At 49.2% G+C, this 17,419-nt stretch overlaps 1 protein-coding gene across 1 annotated transcript in view; it reads left to right on the top strand.

Moving 5' to 3' along the window:
• MYO10 (myosin X) overlaps positions 1 to 17,419 on the top strand; it is a 192,970-nt gene that overhangs the window by 98,186 nt on the left and 77,365 nt on the right. The window contains exons 5-10 of the mRNA XM_055325849.1: positions 5,454 to 5,588; positions 6,877 to 7,001; positions 7,478 to 7,491; positions 7,611 to 7,695; positions 8,525 to 8,628; positions 16,647 to 16,776. Coding sequence (XP_055181824.1) covers positions 5,454 to 5,588; positions 6,877 to 7,001; positions 7,478 to 7,491; positions 7,611 to 7,695; positions 8,525 to 8,628; positions 16,647 to 16,776 — 593 coding nt within the window. The remainder of the gene's footprint in view (positions 1 to 5,453; positions 5,589 to 6,876; positions 7,002 to 7,477; positions 7,492 to 7,610; positions 7,696 to 8,524; positions 8,629 to 16,646; positions 16,777 to 17,419) is intronic.

Here is a 17,419-nt window from a genome sequence, read left to right as displayed (position 1 = left end):
CCTTCAGCTTAGGGCGTGACCCTGGGGTCCCGGGATCTAGTCCCACATTGGGATCCCCACAGGGAGCCTGCTTCTGCCTCTGTCTGTGTTTCTGCCTCTCTCTCTCTCTCTCTCTCTGTCTCTCATGAATAAATAAGTAAAATCTAAAAAAAAAAAATGTTTAAAACTCGAGGTGTTTTTCCATCTAACTGGCAAGAGCAGCATTTGATTTCGGTTGATCTGGGACATTTCACACTGACTTGTGCCCTCGTACGTTGATGGGGCCCGCGGGGCTTACTTAGCGTGTTGTGGCCTATCGGTATATGCGGCCTTTTGAGATCCGCAGCGTAGGGCAGGCCTGTGCCTCAGTCCCCGTGGGACCAGGGCAGTGTCGGGGCCAGCGTTCCCGCCGTCAGTCTCCACAGAGATACGCGCGGCAGCCGTGCCGTCAGGACCTTTGCACGTTTCGGTTTCCCAACATGGGGTGGATTAGGCACCTAATGGATAATCAGGTGTCCAGTCTCTTTTCTGTTTCTAGTAATATGTTTATAAATGGTCGAATTGGCACAATGAACACAGCCTGCGGCCGGGGTCAGCAGGGCGCCAGCCTGAATAAGACGACGCAGGCTCTGGCTCACGTGACCCGGCAGCTCACAGTGCTAGACTTTAGCGGTCAAAACAGTCACGATGGTAATAAAATCCAGTCGCGGGATCCCTGGGTGGCGCAGTGGTTTGGCGCCTGCCTTTGGCCCAGGGCGCGATCCTGGAGACCCGGGATCGAATCCCACGTCGGGCTCCCGGTGCATGGAGCCTGCTTCTCCCTCTGCCTGTGTCTCTGCCTCTCTCTCTCTCTGTGTGACTATCATAAATAAAAAAAAAAAAAAAGAAAAAAAAGGCATTGACCGGAGAGCTGAAGGTCGGGGTCAATGTTCCTAAAAAATAATAATAATAATAATAAAATTCAGTCGCTGCCTTTAGGACCACCTTGTCCGACGGGAAGAAACTGATATGACTGATCTCGATAGCACCTGCCAGATGCTGTCACGGAAACATGTACGTGGCTGCTCCGAGAAGGTGGCAGTCGGTCCTCAGGAGGGAATGCAGACAGTACTTAGAGGACGTGAGGTGTGACCAGGAGGCAAAGGCCGTATGGGGACCTGGCGGGTGTGGAGGGGAGGGGCGGCCGCGGAAGCATCTGCAGAAACAGATACTCGGAGAAACAAGGGTAATCCGGGGATGGAAGGTAGCCTGTGGGGCTGTGGGGTCTGCTGAGGGACATGAAGGGGCTGGAGAGCAAAGAGAGGGAAGTGACGTCCATCTGAGACTGCGGCGTCCTATCCTCGGACAAGGGGAGCCGAGGCTCGGAGCCATGTGCGGGGCCCGGGCCTGGGCTCCAGCCCCACTGGGCCCTTTCGGAGCGGCAGCCTCCGTCTGGGGGCCGGCTCACATTTCAGGGCTCTGTCCTGCTGGCTGAGACCCAACAGCCGAATCCCAGGGACTCAAAGGCTTGCCCACGTCTTCAGGCCGCCCAGCGAGTGGCTGATGGAGGTCCCGAGAGTGTCCTGGGAGTTGGGGATTTGACTCCCGTGGGATGACGGAGGCTGGTCCTGGTCGGCAAGCTCGTCTGTGAAGGGCGGCGAGGACGTGTCACGGCCACGCACCTCTGCCCTTGAGCGTGGAAACACTCCCAAGCAGCGAGCCAAGCAAAGTCCTGGCCGTGCTCCGATAAAACTTGATAGAAACAGGCGGCAGAGCCGACTTGGGGGTGTGGTCTGTGCGCAGCGGCACAGGCCCGTGGGCGTGCATGAGGGGCCCTGGTCACGTCAGGGCCATCGTTGACCCTCCTGCCCCTGACTCCTCAGTGCCTTCCTCTCTAGTGATCACTGGCATTTCTAGCACGTTCCATCCTTTGAAGAAGATGTGCAGCTGTTCCGCAGCCCGATAGACCACGCAGCCCCCCACTGCTGTCCACAGGGCGCCATGCCTCTGGGCGCCCCGCGCTCATCCTCGCCTGCTCGTGCTCCCCCCGGCCTCCCCCTCCACCCCCACTCGGCCGGGCTCTCCTCTGAGGTCCGGGCGGTGGCTTAGGTGCCCCTGGGGGACCACGGTGGGCATCTCAGGGTGCATCCTGAGTGTCTCCCAGAAACATGTTCGTCCCCTCGCATCCTGTTGTCAACAGCGGGCGCTGCATCCTACCAGGTGGCACGCCGAGACCTAGCCATGCCCTTGGGACTGCGAGGCCCTCTGTGTGCCCCCCCACCCCGGCCTCCATTCAGGAGGAATTCCACGCGGTAAAGCATGTGGCCCAAGTACGCAGCTCGATGGGCTTGGCGTCGTGTGCACCTGTGCTGTCGCGCTCACCCCGGTCAGCCCGCACCCTGCTAGCGGGCCATCGGCCATCCCTGCCTGTCTCTCCGCCGTCTTTCCCGGGGCCTCTCCGCACATCGCTGCTGCCCTGCTCGCTACCCTTCTGCCCTCCCCTCTCCCCACCATCCCCCACCTTCAGTCCCCTGCGGACCCCTACTGCGTGTAGCCTTGAACCTGATCCCCACGCTCTCCTGCAGGACAAGGCCTGGTGGTGGATTCAGCCTCCAGAGAGGCCTCAAAGCTCTTAGCAAGGCCTGTGAGGCCGCCGCTCGGTGCTCTGGCTTATGTTCTCTCTCTCTTTCGTGGTTGTGTTGGTTTGTTTCACCAGTGGACGCCCGCTTGGGTTCATCGAGACGACCCTGGGTGCATGTCTGCGATCATGCCAGCACCCGGGTGAGGCCTGTGGTCGCCTGGTCTGGACCAATGTAGGACTGGACACGAGTGGGGCTTGCTGGGGTGATGGCTGTGGGGCCACCGTCCCGCCGCGGCCATGGGGAGGGCACGCGGGGAAGGGCGGGCGCAGCCCTGCTGGGTGGGCCGGGCGGGAGCGGCGGCCCCTGGGCCTGAGCCAAGCGCGGGGAACCAGTGGGTGGAAGTCAGCCCGGCCGGCGAGCATTCGGGGGCTGCCCTGTCGTGTTTGTGCTCCTGCGCTTGGCCCTGTGGTTCCATGGGGGTGGCCGCTGTCGTTGTGAGGCCGTCCCCTTGGCACCAGCCCAGAAGTCAACCTGAGGCTGTCTGCCCTGGGCTGGTGGGCTCCCTGAGGTGAAGGGCCCCCCTCCTTGGGTGCCCGCCGACACCCCCGCCCCCACCTGCGCGTGATGAATGTGCTAGAGGGGCTCATGAGCCCAGGAGGAACCCCTGTGCTTACCAGGCGATTCATGCTATTTAGAAGGTTTACCAGGAAAGGGTGTTGTAGGAGGACAGAACCACGCAGGGACCTACCCTGGGAGGGGGCCGTGGGCCCTGCATCCCTCTGTGCGCCCTGACACCAAGCGTGGGCCTCCCCACGCCCCTGGGATTGCTGTGCAGGCTTTGCTCCGTAGGCACCGCTGATGAAGTCCCTGGCTCTCGGCTTCGAGTTCAGGTCCCGGCGCCTCCTGACCCGGAGGCCAGCTGCGGGAAGCGACTGAAGCCCCCGCTTCCGACCCTGTGGGTGGTCCCCCTGGAAGCAGCCCCCAGCTTGGGCGCCCTAGCCGCTTTCCAAAAGTCGCTTCCCTACCATGACGTCTCAGGTCTGATTACTGTCACCGTGGAGCAGCGATGGGGGTGTGAGCCCCTCTGCATCAGAGGGAACTCTGACAAGGCCGAACATGTCTTGCCGTAAGCGATCCCGCCAGCACACCTGTGTGGTACGTGCGTCATGTTCACGGAGCCCCACGGATGGCTCACCTGAGAACGCCGTGACTCCTGGTCCTCGCCACCCTACTGCCCTGTTGGAGAGCACCTGGTCCAGGGCGCGGCCGGCTGCTGGTTCCCAGCTCAGGCCGGGGTCTCCGCTGTGCCCTCCGAGGCGCTGGGCCCAAGCCCTGCAGGAAGCCCTGTGTTCAGGGGGCGCGGGGCTGCGGGGATCCTCCCACCCCCCTCTGCCCCTCCACACGTGCTCTCAGCAATAAACCCTACAAAGAGGTGAAAGAGCAGATGGCGTCCTGGGCTAGGGGACTGTGCTGAGCCCGAGGTCCTCGAGGCAGTGACCCCCACCGCGTCCCCCCTCCTGCCGCACACGTTGCCCCTGTGCGGGTCAGCCCGCCCCCCCCCAGAACCGCCGGAGCCTTCACGTCTGCCCGTTTGTGAGCTCTCTGCCGCTGGCATCTGTGTCGCTCTGCTGTGCAGTCCTCTGCTTCTGGATGGCAGACACGGAGCCGGTGGCGCGGCCTGACGCGGGCGCCTGCAGACGCTCTGGGAGCGCAGGAATCCCCAGGCACATGCTCCTCCTCCAGGGCCTCCAAGAGCACACGGCCTTGGCCTTGACCCTCCGTCCCTCCGTGGGAGCATCCGTGCCGTGTCGGGCTGGAAGACCAGGTCACGCAGGTCACGCGGAAGCGCTGCCTGTAGGGCGCCCGCCGTCACCTCGGTGCCTGGGGACATGCGTGTGCTCTGGGTCTTAGCGGCTGTGAGCTGTGCGCTCGTCCTCAGCCTGTGCCCTGTCGCTGCAGCTTGTCCCGGGCCGTCGGGCCCCATCACCGCTGCTGTGTGGCCTGGGGAAGCTGCTCTCAGCTGCAGTGGTTCCTGCACCGCCCGTGGGGGGCCCTGGGGGGCCCCTGGGAAACTCCTCCGAGTCCTGAGCACTCGGCCCCAGCCCCGTCGGTGCCGCTCAGGGGCAGGTTAGGGATCCGCGTGGGCAGCAGGTGTGAGAACCGCGGCACATCTCCATTCCGATCCGTGTTTCACCTCCGTTCCAAGTTTTAGTTCTGTATGAAAATATGTACTTAAAGAAGACGCTGGGGCGGGGTCGGCTTGGGCGGGGTCGGCTTGGGCGGGGCTTGCGTCCGCCTTTGGCTCGGGTCATGACCCGGGTCCTGGGATCGTCCCACAGCGCCGGCTCTTGGAGAGTCCGCTTCTCCTCCTCCCTCTCCCTCTCCCGCGCCCCCTGCTTGTGTCTGTCTCATTTTTTCTCTCTCAAATAAAAAAAAAAAATTAAAGATTATTTTATTTATTTACTCGAGAGACAGACACAGACACAGAGAGAGAGAGAGAGAGACGGAGGGAGGAGGGGAGCAGGCCCGTGCAGGGAGCCCACGCGGACTCCATCGCGTCGCTCAAATAAAACCCTTAAAGATCGCACAGGGAGGGTATTCGGAGACGATATGGTGGGAAACGAGGCCGCGGGTGGCTCCGTGGGGGCCCAGGCTGGCGGGCGCGCGGGGCCGGGCTCGCCGCTGCTCCCCGCTGCTCCCCGCTGCGCGGGCCCGACCGCCCCCGCCGCCCTGCGGCCTCTGGCCTCTGCCCTCCGCGGCGTCTGTCTCCGTGCACCGACGGCGGGGGGCTGGGGGGGGGGGGCGTCGCGCGGCGGGTCCCGCTTCCGCTTCCGGTGCGGGCGCGGGCAGGGGGGGGGGGGGCCCCCCGCTGTGGGCCGCGGGAGGGAGCCTGAGCGGCGCCTTGTGTTCCAGCGGCGAGAGCGGCGCGGGCAAGACGGAGAGCACCAAGCTGATCCTCAGGTTCCTGTCGGCCGTCAGCCGGCAGTCGTCGGAGCTGCCCTCCCGGGAGCGGACGTCGAGCGTGGAGCAGGCCATCCTGGGGAGCAGGTACCCGCGCCCCCGCCCCCTCACGCCTCCCCTCCCCCCGCGCCCCCCGCGCCCCCCGCCGCCCCCCGCGGGCGGGCCCCAGGCGGCCGGTGGCTGACCCCGGGAACGTTGCGGAGCCCGGGCCGCGCGCGGGGCGCCCACTCGCCCTGGAGGCCGCGTCCGGAGCAGAAGCGCCCGCGCCGGCCGCGTGTGGGAGCGCGGCCCCTCGGGCCCCGGCGGCGGCGGGCGGCGCGGCCCCTCAGGCCCTCAGGCCCCGGAGGCGGCGGGCGGCGCGGCCCCTCAGGCCCTGACTGGAGGCGCAGCCGCCCGCCCGCCCGCCCGCCCGCCCGGGGCCCACGCGGAACCGCAGCCCGTTTCTCTCCTGGACGTTCGCGCTTCTTCCCGCCGTGGCCGCCGTCGAACACACGGAACGTGAGACCCGCCCGAGCGTGTGGGCCCGTGTCCAGGACGCGGCGCCCGAGGAGACGGCCCCCGAGGACTCGGCGCCGCCCCGACAGCCGCCGACACCGCCTGGACGCCGCGGCCCGAGCGGAGGCCTCGGGGCGCAGAGCCCGAAATCTCTCTTGGGTCCTTTATAGAAAGTCCTGCCGCCCCTGGTCCTGCCCGTCCCCGGGTCCTGCCCGTCCCCGTCTTACATTTGGGGAAGGTCCGCGGAGCTTAGTGCTAAGCGAGCCCCCCCAGGACAGCCCGCCGACGGGTGGAACTCCCGGGCTGGGGACTTTGTCGACCCTGGAACCCGAGTGGGATCCTGCCCCGCAGCCCCGGGCTCCAGCGTGGGCCCCAGCCCATTGGCTCGGGGACAAGCGTCCCGGCCCCTGGAAGCCCCGGCAGCCTGCGCTTGCCGCGTGACCTGCCCCAGCTCTGGCCAAATGCAGGTGCCTTGTGACCCCTCAGCAAGCGCTCTGAGATCCGGCTCTTCAGTGAACAGACGCAGTCACAGTCACCGCGGGCCCTTCCACTTTCAGATTTTTCCCCGCAGCGGCGGGTCTTGACATTTGTGAGCCCCGCTCGTGCTGTTTTCACATCTCTCCTGATGAAAACTCTACCGTCCTCACTTTTTTTTGATTATCGATTGAACTACAATGACACACGGTTTGGTAGGAGCTTCAGGTGTACGTCGTAGGGATGAGATCGTTGTGCCTTATGAAACGATCCCCCCGGGTAACTGGTTACCATCAGTCACCGCCGTGCACAGTGATGACTCTGTTACTGATGGTCGCCTGTGCTGGAGTTACATCTCCTGACCCGTATGTCGTATAACTGGAGGTTGTCCTTACGTCTCTCGCAGCCCCATCATGGAAGCTTTCGGCAACGCGAAGACGGTGTACAACAACAACTCCAGTCGCTTTGGGAAGTTCGTTCAGCTGAACATCTGCCAGAAGGGAAATATTCAGGGCGGGAGAATTGTAGATTGTATCCTGTTTCATTTAGGTCCTGTCGTTAGTATTTGACCCTACTAAGTCCAAACTTGGTTATCATTAAGGACAGATACCGTGAAACGTTTCGGTTTTCGCTTAATATTCTATGTGTGACCTATTGATTATCCTTTTGGAAACTTCCGAAAGTTTTTCTTTCCTTTTGGAGACTTCGGATATCATGTTCATAATCCGGAAACGTGGAGTCGTCATGAAGCATCAGGTGTTTGCTGTCCGAAATCGATTCTGTTAGATAGTTTGGCACCTCCTAGGAGGCCATGTGTCCTGTCAGAAAATGGGTTTATGTGAACTAGTCTGTGCTTTGTTGGCTCATGTCTTGGCGCTGGAAGTCTCAGTGCCAAAGGAGCAGGGATTTGCGATGATTTGGGTGACAAAGGGTAGAAAATTAAGGATCGATTGAGCATGCCCTATCCTTGTTTTGTTCCTTGACTGGCCATTGCTTTTCACATGAAGATTTATTAGAAAAAGTAAGTAAACATGATTTAATTCACATTTTCTTCTATTGATAATGATTTCTGGAAATTACTGGTTTGTGTTCATGAAATGGAGGAATTGTCTCTGAGAAGAAATCTGCTTTATCCCGCAGAACCGAGTAGTAAGACAAAACCCCGGGGAAAGGAATTATCACATATTCTATGCACTGCTGGCAGGGCTACAACATGAACAGAGAGGTAAGTGAGGGTGCGACCGGCAGAGAAATACGGACTAGCAACTTGTTTTCCCTGAAAAGCCATCAGTAAGACATCTCCTTGGGCTTCGTTGGTATTTTAGCCGTTGAAATAAGGTGTACGAGAATACTGAAGATTCTGAGGCCATCTCGTTTTATATTATTTTTTTAGAGATTTTATTTACTTTATTTGACAGAGGGAGAGCACAAGTAGGCGGAACAGCAGAGGGAGGGGGACGTGGGACACCCCCGTGAGCAGGGAGCTGGTGGACTAAGTGGGGCTCCATCCCAAGACCCTGGGATCACGACCTGAGGCCAAGGCTCAACCAACTGAGCCACACAGGTGCCCCGGTGGAGTCCATTTTACAGCCAAATAATGTAGAGGGAAAATCACCAATAGAGAAATGTTAAATTTTTGTTTTTGGAATCTTGGCACTTTTCTAATTTATAGAATACTAATAAAAAATATATAGTGCATATTGTATCTGGTTTACTCTTAAACCATACTCAAATACAGTTAATTTTTAAACGTGTGATTTTTAAGAGAAAACAATCAAAACAGGACTCTTACTAGTTTTTCAAGAACATTTGCTATACTTATTTTCTTTCTTTAGAGAGCATAATCAAACCGACTGAGCCACCCAGGCTCTCTTAATTTAAATCCTTTTTATTTTCTCTAAATGATGACTAAGAACTTTTTTTATGTTAACAGGGGACTGTTAGCATAGAACTATTTACATACTTTATTTTTTTAAAGTTACAAAGTGAGAATTCTTGGATTGTGTCTTATCCTGTCCAAGTACTGATTTTATGTTTTCCTTTGTCTTTTGTAGAAGAATTTTATTTATCTGTACCAGAAAACTACCACTACTTGAGTCAGTCTGGATGTATAGGAGACAAGACAATCAGTGACCAGGAATCTTTCAGGGAAGTGATTGTAAGTTATTTTCTTATTTTCCCCTTATTAAGAGTGACAACCTCAAAAAAGAAAAGTGGCATTTCATTCCTGTTTCAAAAAAAAATTTTTTTAATGAAAATAGAAGTAATTACATTTGCACCACTGTATGAGAAAAGGTACTTTCTTCTTGTTCCAAATCATGGTAAAGAATGTTCCAGACTGGAAGAGGATCCTCTTTCTCTGGAAGGTAGATGAATATCCGTGGCATTCGGGATAGGTACATGGTGGGTTAACTTGGAACAGTGTATTAAAATGTGTGTGTGTGTGTGTGTGTGTGTGTGTGTGTATTTTAGGCTTGGCACTGGAACCTACCAATCTTTCTTTTTTGAGCTTATATATATATAAATACATATATATATATATATATATTTTTTTTTATAACAGTTTCTACAGCTAAAAACCTGTCAACCGTTAGACCCGGTGACTGTTAGGATCATTCTGACATCCAATTCTGACGGCAACAGTAACAGTAGTCACCTTGCAGCTCTGAGCTGTGGATACCTGTGGTCTCTTACAGTTTTCTGATATCACAGGTGTTTGTTCTAAGGAACATTTAGGAAGCCTGGTCATTGAGCGTTACTGACATCCCCCCCATTGGAGGATGGCCAGTAGATTTTGCCAGTGCAGTCTCCATTCCTTTGCCAGGATCATTGCTCCAGCATTGGATACGGTGGATCTAGGCTTGATTTCATCATCATACATGACATCGAGCACTTGTTTTATGGACTCAAGTGAGCCACATCTCTCGTTGCTCTTAACCCTGTGAGGGTAGGAACTGTGGCTGTCTTACACTCTACACCTGGGAGAGGCTGGTGCCCAGACTGACCGCACACAGTACCAGACAGAACCAGTCTAACTCCAGATCCCAGGCTCTAATCCACAAGGCAGGGAGGCCGTACCTGCTTCCGGTACAACATCCCAGATTGTCTGTCGAGTTCTTGTCTTCACAGTTGTCAACAGTTCTATACTCCACATCCCCATCCATTCTTCTAGATTGTTCAAAAAATGCCTTGTGGAATGATATCAGGGTCTTTTTTTTTTAAGTATGTATCATACGTCCTTTTTCCAGGTCTTAAATTGAAAATGAAATTAAGAACAGCATTGGCTAGAACATCCTCTTCCCCTCTGTCTCCCGTTTATCCTGCATTTATAATGCAGAGCAGTTTCTCTTGCCACATCTCCTTTTTTGAAACTGTCAACAAAACAGCCCCCTGCTGACAGCACCTTTTGCCGAGCACCCTGGACTGCATGGGAATTGGCCCCGAGAATTGGATTTTATGAAATGTTTTTTAAGCATTTTAAGTTTTCTTTCCCAATTTTATTTTGCCCCTGGATTTCTATCACTACTCAGACTTTCTCTCTTCTCAATTCGTTCATTACTGTCTTTACTGTGTGTTAGAATAAATATGAAAACTCATTTTTGATGAAAAGGGTAAAGAAAGACAGGAATTTTTTTTTCTTCTTCTTTCTTGAAGCTGGAGAACAATGCTTCATGATAGAAGGAACTTGTTGCAGGAGACAGACTCCTAACTGTCCAAGAAGTAGCAGGTCTCCTACTGATTACCTCACTGGCCACTAGAGTGCACTGGGCATCGGGTCCTCTGCTTACCCTGAAAGCGCCAGAGAAGCGACTCTCTTGGCTTTCCTCCGCTTTCCTCTTGGGACTTCACTCATTTTCTGATTCAGAATTGTTTATTCCTTTTGTTAGCCTTCGGGTAGACTTTTGGGGTGCGCCCTGTTTTCATCGTTTGCTAACTTTTATTATTGAGTTGAAAGAGTAGGTTTTGGCATTTAAAATCTGATCTTACGATGAAAAGATATCCTCTAGAAAAGAAGAAAATTGTGCATGACATTGATATAGATGTACACAATAAGCTTACATGTATTCCCTTTATAGATTCTTAACTATTTACCTTCTGATTACTTTTTAGTGTCAACCTATTAGAAATGTCAACAAAAAACTAGTGGCTATTTTTTTAAACTCAGGAACATGTAATTATTATTTAACCTTCTGGACGGTCTAAGCAGTGCAGTCAGAAAAGAAAAAAGAAATGTGTACCTTTTCAGAAAAGAGGAAAATACTCTTTTCTCTAAAAAGTAGGATTTTCTGTCTTTATTATTATTTTTTTCCCTCCCTTTACTTTAACCTGCAAGAATCACAGATTGTGGGAATGGCTTCAGTAAAGCCATTCCTGTCATATCCAGGGCAGCCCTGGTGGCTCAGGGGTTTAGCACTGCCTTCAGCCCAGGGCGTGGTCCTGGAGACCCAGGATCGAGTCCCACGTCGGGCTCCCTGCATGGAGCCTGCTTCTCCCTCTGCCTGTCTCTCTCTCTCTCGTGAATAAATAAAACCTTTAAAAAATAATGATAATATCCATAAAATAAGGTCCATTACAGCAAGCAAAACGTAAGCTCCAGTATATTTAATGACATGGAAAAACATATTTTATAATTGAGGGAGATAAGTTGCAATACTAAATTTTTTATTTAAAAAAGCATTTTATGTATAATTTAGGATATGTGATAAATAGCAAGAATATTCTCTCACGAGGCAGAACTCTAGGATTTTATCATTTTGTGTTATATATTTACAGTGAATATATCAGCTTTAAGGATTGCATAACTTTGATTACATTCCTAAAATCGCGATTTCTGTAAAATAAATTTCTAGAATCCTGAATATCCTATCAGTACCAGCCAGCCCATTGTTCTGCCTTGTGCAGTACTCCATAACAGGAGTGACACAGGAATGGCGAAAAAGAAACCCTGAAGTCTTCAGGCTGAGGTTGGTTTTATATAGCAACATGTTTGAGCACCTGCTGTGTGCCTGGCACTGTTCTAGGCAGCAAGGAGACTGCAGTAAATAAGCCACATATCATCCCGGTATTCTGCTGAAGAAGGAAACATGATTGGACTGTATTGTACTGCTGTTCTTAATGTACTTTGTCTCTCAGTATTTTGGTTCTTTAAAAAAAAAGATTTTATTTATTCATGAGAGAAAGAGAGAGAAAGGCAGTGGGAGAAACTCTGGGATCATGACCTGAGTCCAAGGCAGATGCTCAACCAACTGAGCCACCTAGGCACCCCTCTCAGTATTTTCTTCCAAAAGCAAATACCACTTAAATCTGCATCTTCTTATTTCAATTGTGTAAAGCTGCTTTTCCCAGTGGTTTGGAGATCAGAGGAAAGGAGCTATATTCCATTAAGACTGAAGGACATTTGTTTGCAGAATATGTTGACATGTTCATAGAGAGAAATTCTTTTTTTTTTTTTTTTAAGATTTTATTTTTTAGAGAGAGAGAGGCAGAGAGAGCACAAGTAGGGTGAGGGGCAGAAGGAAGCAGACTCCCTGCTGAGCAGGGGCTCGATTCCAGGCCCCCAGGATCATGACCTGAGCCAAAGGCAGATGCTTAACCGATGGAGCCCCCCAGGTACCCCTCTTGTACACTTCTTTTGAAATTTTTGCTTATTTAATTGAGAATCTGCTTTATGTATTTTTAGAGTTCATCATTGCCACCACTTGGCAGGAATATAAATAAATGCCTGTAAAGTAGCCTGGGTGGCTTTAGGGGACCTGGTTCTTCCTGGTGAATGTATGCTGAGTTTCATAGCCATGTTTTTATGCAGTTATTTCAAGTCAATAGGAGCAACTAATTTATTTTATTGCCTGTATTTGACCCACTAGAATGGTGGCTGATAATATGTGTGTGAAGTAACAGGTATCTTTGGGTGATAATCTTTTCAGTTCTCTTACTCCTCAAATGTTGACTGTTTATAGCATGCATGGCTGTGGACCAGGACTGGGGTTTCTGGACGGTATTGGCTTTCCCGGGTATATTGATGGGTTTTTAATGGTGTCAGCCCATGTATATGAATGCAGAAGTCATTCCACATGAGTCAGATTTTATTAAGATTTAAATGGACATCTTTATACCTCAATTTTGCCAAGATGGAAACATCAATCTTTTTCAGTGGTGGTGAACTTGGGAGCATAAGCAAATCTTATAAAACAACATGCTGTTGCCTAATATAACATTACATGATAAATTATTATCGGTGTGTTTACTTGCAGTTTGCTATGCCCAGAGTAGCCTCTTTCCCCCCATTTCAGTGGCACCATTTGTTCAAGATTCATCTGTGGTTCCTTTGCCTTGCTTGTATGGCACCTCCACACCTTACAGCCAACTGCCCGAGACCCTAGATGTACCTTTTGGCAGTAAAGCTCCTGAAATTTATCCCACTTTTCTATTCATTTCTAGTATGATGAGCCTGGCTTCCTTTGATTCTTCATGGCTGAGACCAGATCACATAGTCACCCCTCCCCTTCTCCCCACTCACTTCCCACATTCCCAGACACCTGTCATTTTTTATGTTGCCTAATGAGTGTATTGAATATATTTTATTTTGTTCCAGTTTTATTATAACCGAATTTCTGTTTAGTGCTTCTGAACTATACTGAGAACTTCCAGCATGCTTTTTAAGTCTTGGAGCCGTATTGCTGAGAAAATAAGACCATGATAATAAGCTTTAAAGTGGTTACTCTTGCCCAAGGGACGGAGATTGCAACTGGAGAGATTGTAAGCAGGACAGTAGGACACAAAAGTAGAGGCTGTTGTTGGCAGTTCCGGCGTGCGTGCCCAGGCTGCTGGTAACCGGGGCGGCTGTTAAATGACCCCGTGGTCTGATGAATGCGATTGCTACTTATCAGCACACTCCTAATTCACTTAGAGCTGAATTTAAAGTAATCGTATTTTTTAACACAGTAAGCACATTTCGTTTGCTTTCATATCTCCGTATGTAACTTCGGAATGTATTTTAAGAACTTAACCAAGAATATTTTCATCAGGCATCTCTTGATATTTTTCATTTGATGGGTTGACAAACAGTGAAGACTTTCATTTCTATGCTCATCCTATGATGAGCTAAGAATGTTTATAAGTTAATGTTGAATATTAGGCTTATAGGAGGACTCTCATCACGGGGAGGGAAAATACTAACTTTTGCACAGTGTTGGTTCTTTACAGTTATTTCACTGTTTCATTTGGTCCTTACCACTGTTTTAAGTCTTGAGAATAAGAAGTTATTCTGTACTTCCTAACCATCTTCCTTTACTTTTAACTTTTGGAATAAGTAAATTTCAGTAGTTTTTCCATATATTTTTTTAATAAGCACTAGATTGTAGTTCTTATTCTTGTGTCCGTTTCTCTTTGCACCTGTAAAATGAGTCTTCTCACCCCTGATTAAATAATTCATGGTGTTTTTATTATTTGTAATCAAATTTATTGAAATGTAATGTATATATAATAAAATGCTATCATTTGAAGTATGCATCTGAATGGATTTTGAATTTATTCACGCATGTACCAACAAGCACAATCAAAATAAATAAAATTCAATAACTTCCTTTGGCCCTTCCAAGCCATCCTTCTCCTAGGAAACCACTGATCTGTTTTCAGGCACAAATCAGTAGATTTGTCTTTTCTAGAAGTTCTTGTAAGTGAAATGATACAGAGTGTATTCTCACGTCTAGCTCCCTTACTCATCTACATCATACATGACTCAGTTCATTCCTTTTTCTAATGAGTGGTATTCCATTGAATAGGCAGCAGTTTGTTTATCCACTCACCCATTAGTATCGTAAAAATATTGTCGAAATGTTAAAAGATTTGATGGAACATAATGTTGTGAGCTTACTAAAACTAACATTGCAGTTATTTCCAGTACAGTATGTTTATTTCCCAGCCTGGTTTTCTTAATGCAGTTCCTGGCTGGCTCGTTTGGTAGAGCATCCGACTGTTAATCTCCAGGTTGTGAGTTCGAGTCCCACATTGGGTATAGGGGTTACTTTTTAAAAAAAAAGTTACAAAAAATTTTTTTAAATTTACTGACTCTTTTCTTTTATAGCAATCTTTACATCCAACATGGGGTTTGAACCCATGACCTGGAGATTGCTTCCTTGCATTAGCAACCAAACCAGCCAGTCACTCCACAAAAATATAATTTTAACCTTTATATAAAGCTATCTCATAAGTCATGTTTCTGTATGATCATAATTTACTTTAAAAAGTATATATTATTCCAAACTATAGAACTGTTCTAAACTATTGCTATATTCGACTTGTCTGATGATAGGTAGAATTTTTTCTCTCTGAACATGTTGATATAACACTGCAGTGAATATATTATAGAACTTTATTTCCTGTTGAGATTTTCCTTAGGATGAATTTCCAGCATTGAAATTATGGAAGATTATATAGGAGATTGCTTTTTTCTTTTTATGTCTTTAGAGAGTAATAGCATTGGCTGGATAAGAAGTTGGTGGAGTTTGGGTTCATTGAGCCTGATTTTGAGTCTTAGCTGTACAACCCCGTGAAAGTTATTTAACGTTTCTGAACATTATACATTTATGTACATATGTGGCCAGCACAATACTGTCATGTCATCTTGTTTTCCAGAAAGAGTATATTAATTCATGACACCGATGACCAGTGCATAAATGTCCCAGTTTTACCAACTTCAGGTTTATCATTCATGAGGTTTTTTTTTTTTTTTTTAATTTGGTAGAAACGATCTCCTATTTTCTTTGATTTGTACACATTTGATTTTTAGGAAGGATTTGCATTTGCTACTATAAGAAATGCCTATTTTATTTTTGATGTTCATGTATCTTTTATTATGGCTAAGCAATTGCTCCTTGCTTCTAATTTTTAAATTGTTTTCCTGCCTATTGTTTTTGCCCTTTGTTTCAACTTTGTTTTTTCCTTGTAAAGAAGTTAAACTTTTCACGTTTTAAATCTCCAGTTATTTCCTTTTACAATTTCTACGGCTTCAGAGTGGCACATGGTTTCCTTCCTAGTCTCCTAACGTGATTGTCATTGTCACAATTATTACATTGTGGTCCGCGTGCTCTTGGTGGGTCATTTTCATCAGTATTGCCAACAATTCTGTCCTGAGGTGGGGGAGAAGGGGGCTTTTTTCTTGACAAGAATGTGGTTTCTAAATCACAATGGAGTGGCACCTGGGTGGCTCAAGCTGGTTGAAGTGTAAGCATCCAAGTCTTGATCTCGGCTCCGGTCATGATCTCTCAGGGTCCTGGGATCCAGTCTCCTGTTGGGCTCCATGCTAGGCATGGAGTCTGCTTACGATTCTCTCTTTCCCTCCCCTCCTGACCTCATCCCCCAATCTCTGAAATCAATCAATCAGTCACCATGGAAAATGATCTTAGATGTGATTCAGAAGATCCCTGGCTTCAGTTGTTTAGAGACTTGTATTTGGGAACAAACTTGCTCTCATATAGGTACTTGTTTACTTTTATTTTGCCCTAAACAGCACTTTGGTAACTTCCATTTACTATGGAGAGGACAAAACAAGATCTTTAAAAATTCTTTGAAGAAATTAAAAGTAGAGATGTGATGTATGTTTAGGGAAGACTGATCTAAATCAATTCATAGATTTTTATCAGTATCTATTATAAAAGGAATAGCTCCCATCTACAGAGTTCCTCATGGAGAATCCTATTCCTCCCACTTGGGTCCCCACTGCATTTAGCCCTTAAGGAAGGGCTCTGAAATGTGCACTGGAGCAGTCCCATGAGGCCTTCCCCTTCTCCACCAGCTTATGTGCAAGAAAATAAAGGTTTCCGTTATGCTGCAGTATCTACAGAAAGGGCATTTCTTTACCACCATCCTTACTGTGACTCTCTGACCCAGTTCTCTGGGGGCATAACTGGGAGGCTGGTATGTAATAAGGCAGATATCTCATTTTATTTCATCAACTGGGTGATCTCTCCACATTCGACAGTTCTTTCTGAATATCACCTTCTCTTATGTGTGCCTGTGCCGAGTCTTTATCATTTAAAAGCAAGAGGTCGTGAATCTGTTTTTTGTTTTCTGGCCTTTAGAATAATACCTGACAATTTTATTGAGTAATGGGTTTTTCATTTTCTCTAATATGGAAGGAAAACAACAAAAAATTAAACATAACTTGTTTTCTTTCAGACGGCAATGGAGGTCATGGAGTTCAGCAAGGAAGAAGTCCGGGAGGTCTTGAGGTTGCTTGCTGGTGTCTTACATCTTGGGAACATAGAATTTATCACTGCTGGTGGGGCCCAAGTGTCCTTCAAAACAGGTAAGATGGCTCTCCCCTTCTTCCCTCCTGTGGCTTTGTCCTCGTAAGGAACTTAGACCTAAAGTGTTTACTCTCTGGCCTCCTACAGAAAGAGCTTTCTGAGTCCTGTATAGAGAAGTATGGAGCTTTGTATTTGATGGGAACTGTCAGATAAGAAAGGCTCCGAGCATATGAGGAGTGATTGCTGATTGGGATGGTGGCTGTGTTCTCATTCTCAACCAGGAAAGAGGAGAATAGACCCAATAAAGAAATATGAGCTACAAGGATTAGATGTAGGGAAATGTTGCGGCAGGGAGTCATGGTGGTGTTGGTGTCCTTTTTCCATAGTTCTTGAGTGGTGACCTGGTGTGCTGGGGATGCCCACTGGTTCCCAAGCACAAATGCTTGGTCCATAGTCCAGCTCTGCCACAGGCCGTTTCCTTGAGGTACTGATGATGCCCTACATGAGTGATTTCATATCTATAAAGTCCCTCAGTGATGTGTTGTCAAGATTAAATGAATTAATAATGCACATCGCTATGTCAGTTGTCATTTTCCTGGAACGATTAATGTATTTACTTTTGAAACTTTCCTGATGGAAGCAACATGTGAGGGCATGGAGCCTAGGGTTTGGATATGTTAAAGTTTGAAATGGCTGTAGGTG

This window comes from Nyctereutes procyonoides, unplaced genomic scaffold (assembly GCF_905146905.1).
Source record: "Nyctereutes procyonoides isolate TBG_1078 unplaced genomic scaffold, NYPRO_anot_genome, whole genome shotgun sequence".
NCBI classification, from domain to species: Eukaryota; Metazoa; Chordata; class Mammalia; order Carnivora; family Canidae; genus Nyctereutes; species Nyctereutes procyonoides.
The sequence above is the reverse complement of the archived record's forward strand: the minus strand, read 5'-3'. Positions and strand labels throughout refer to the sequence as shown.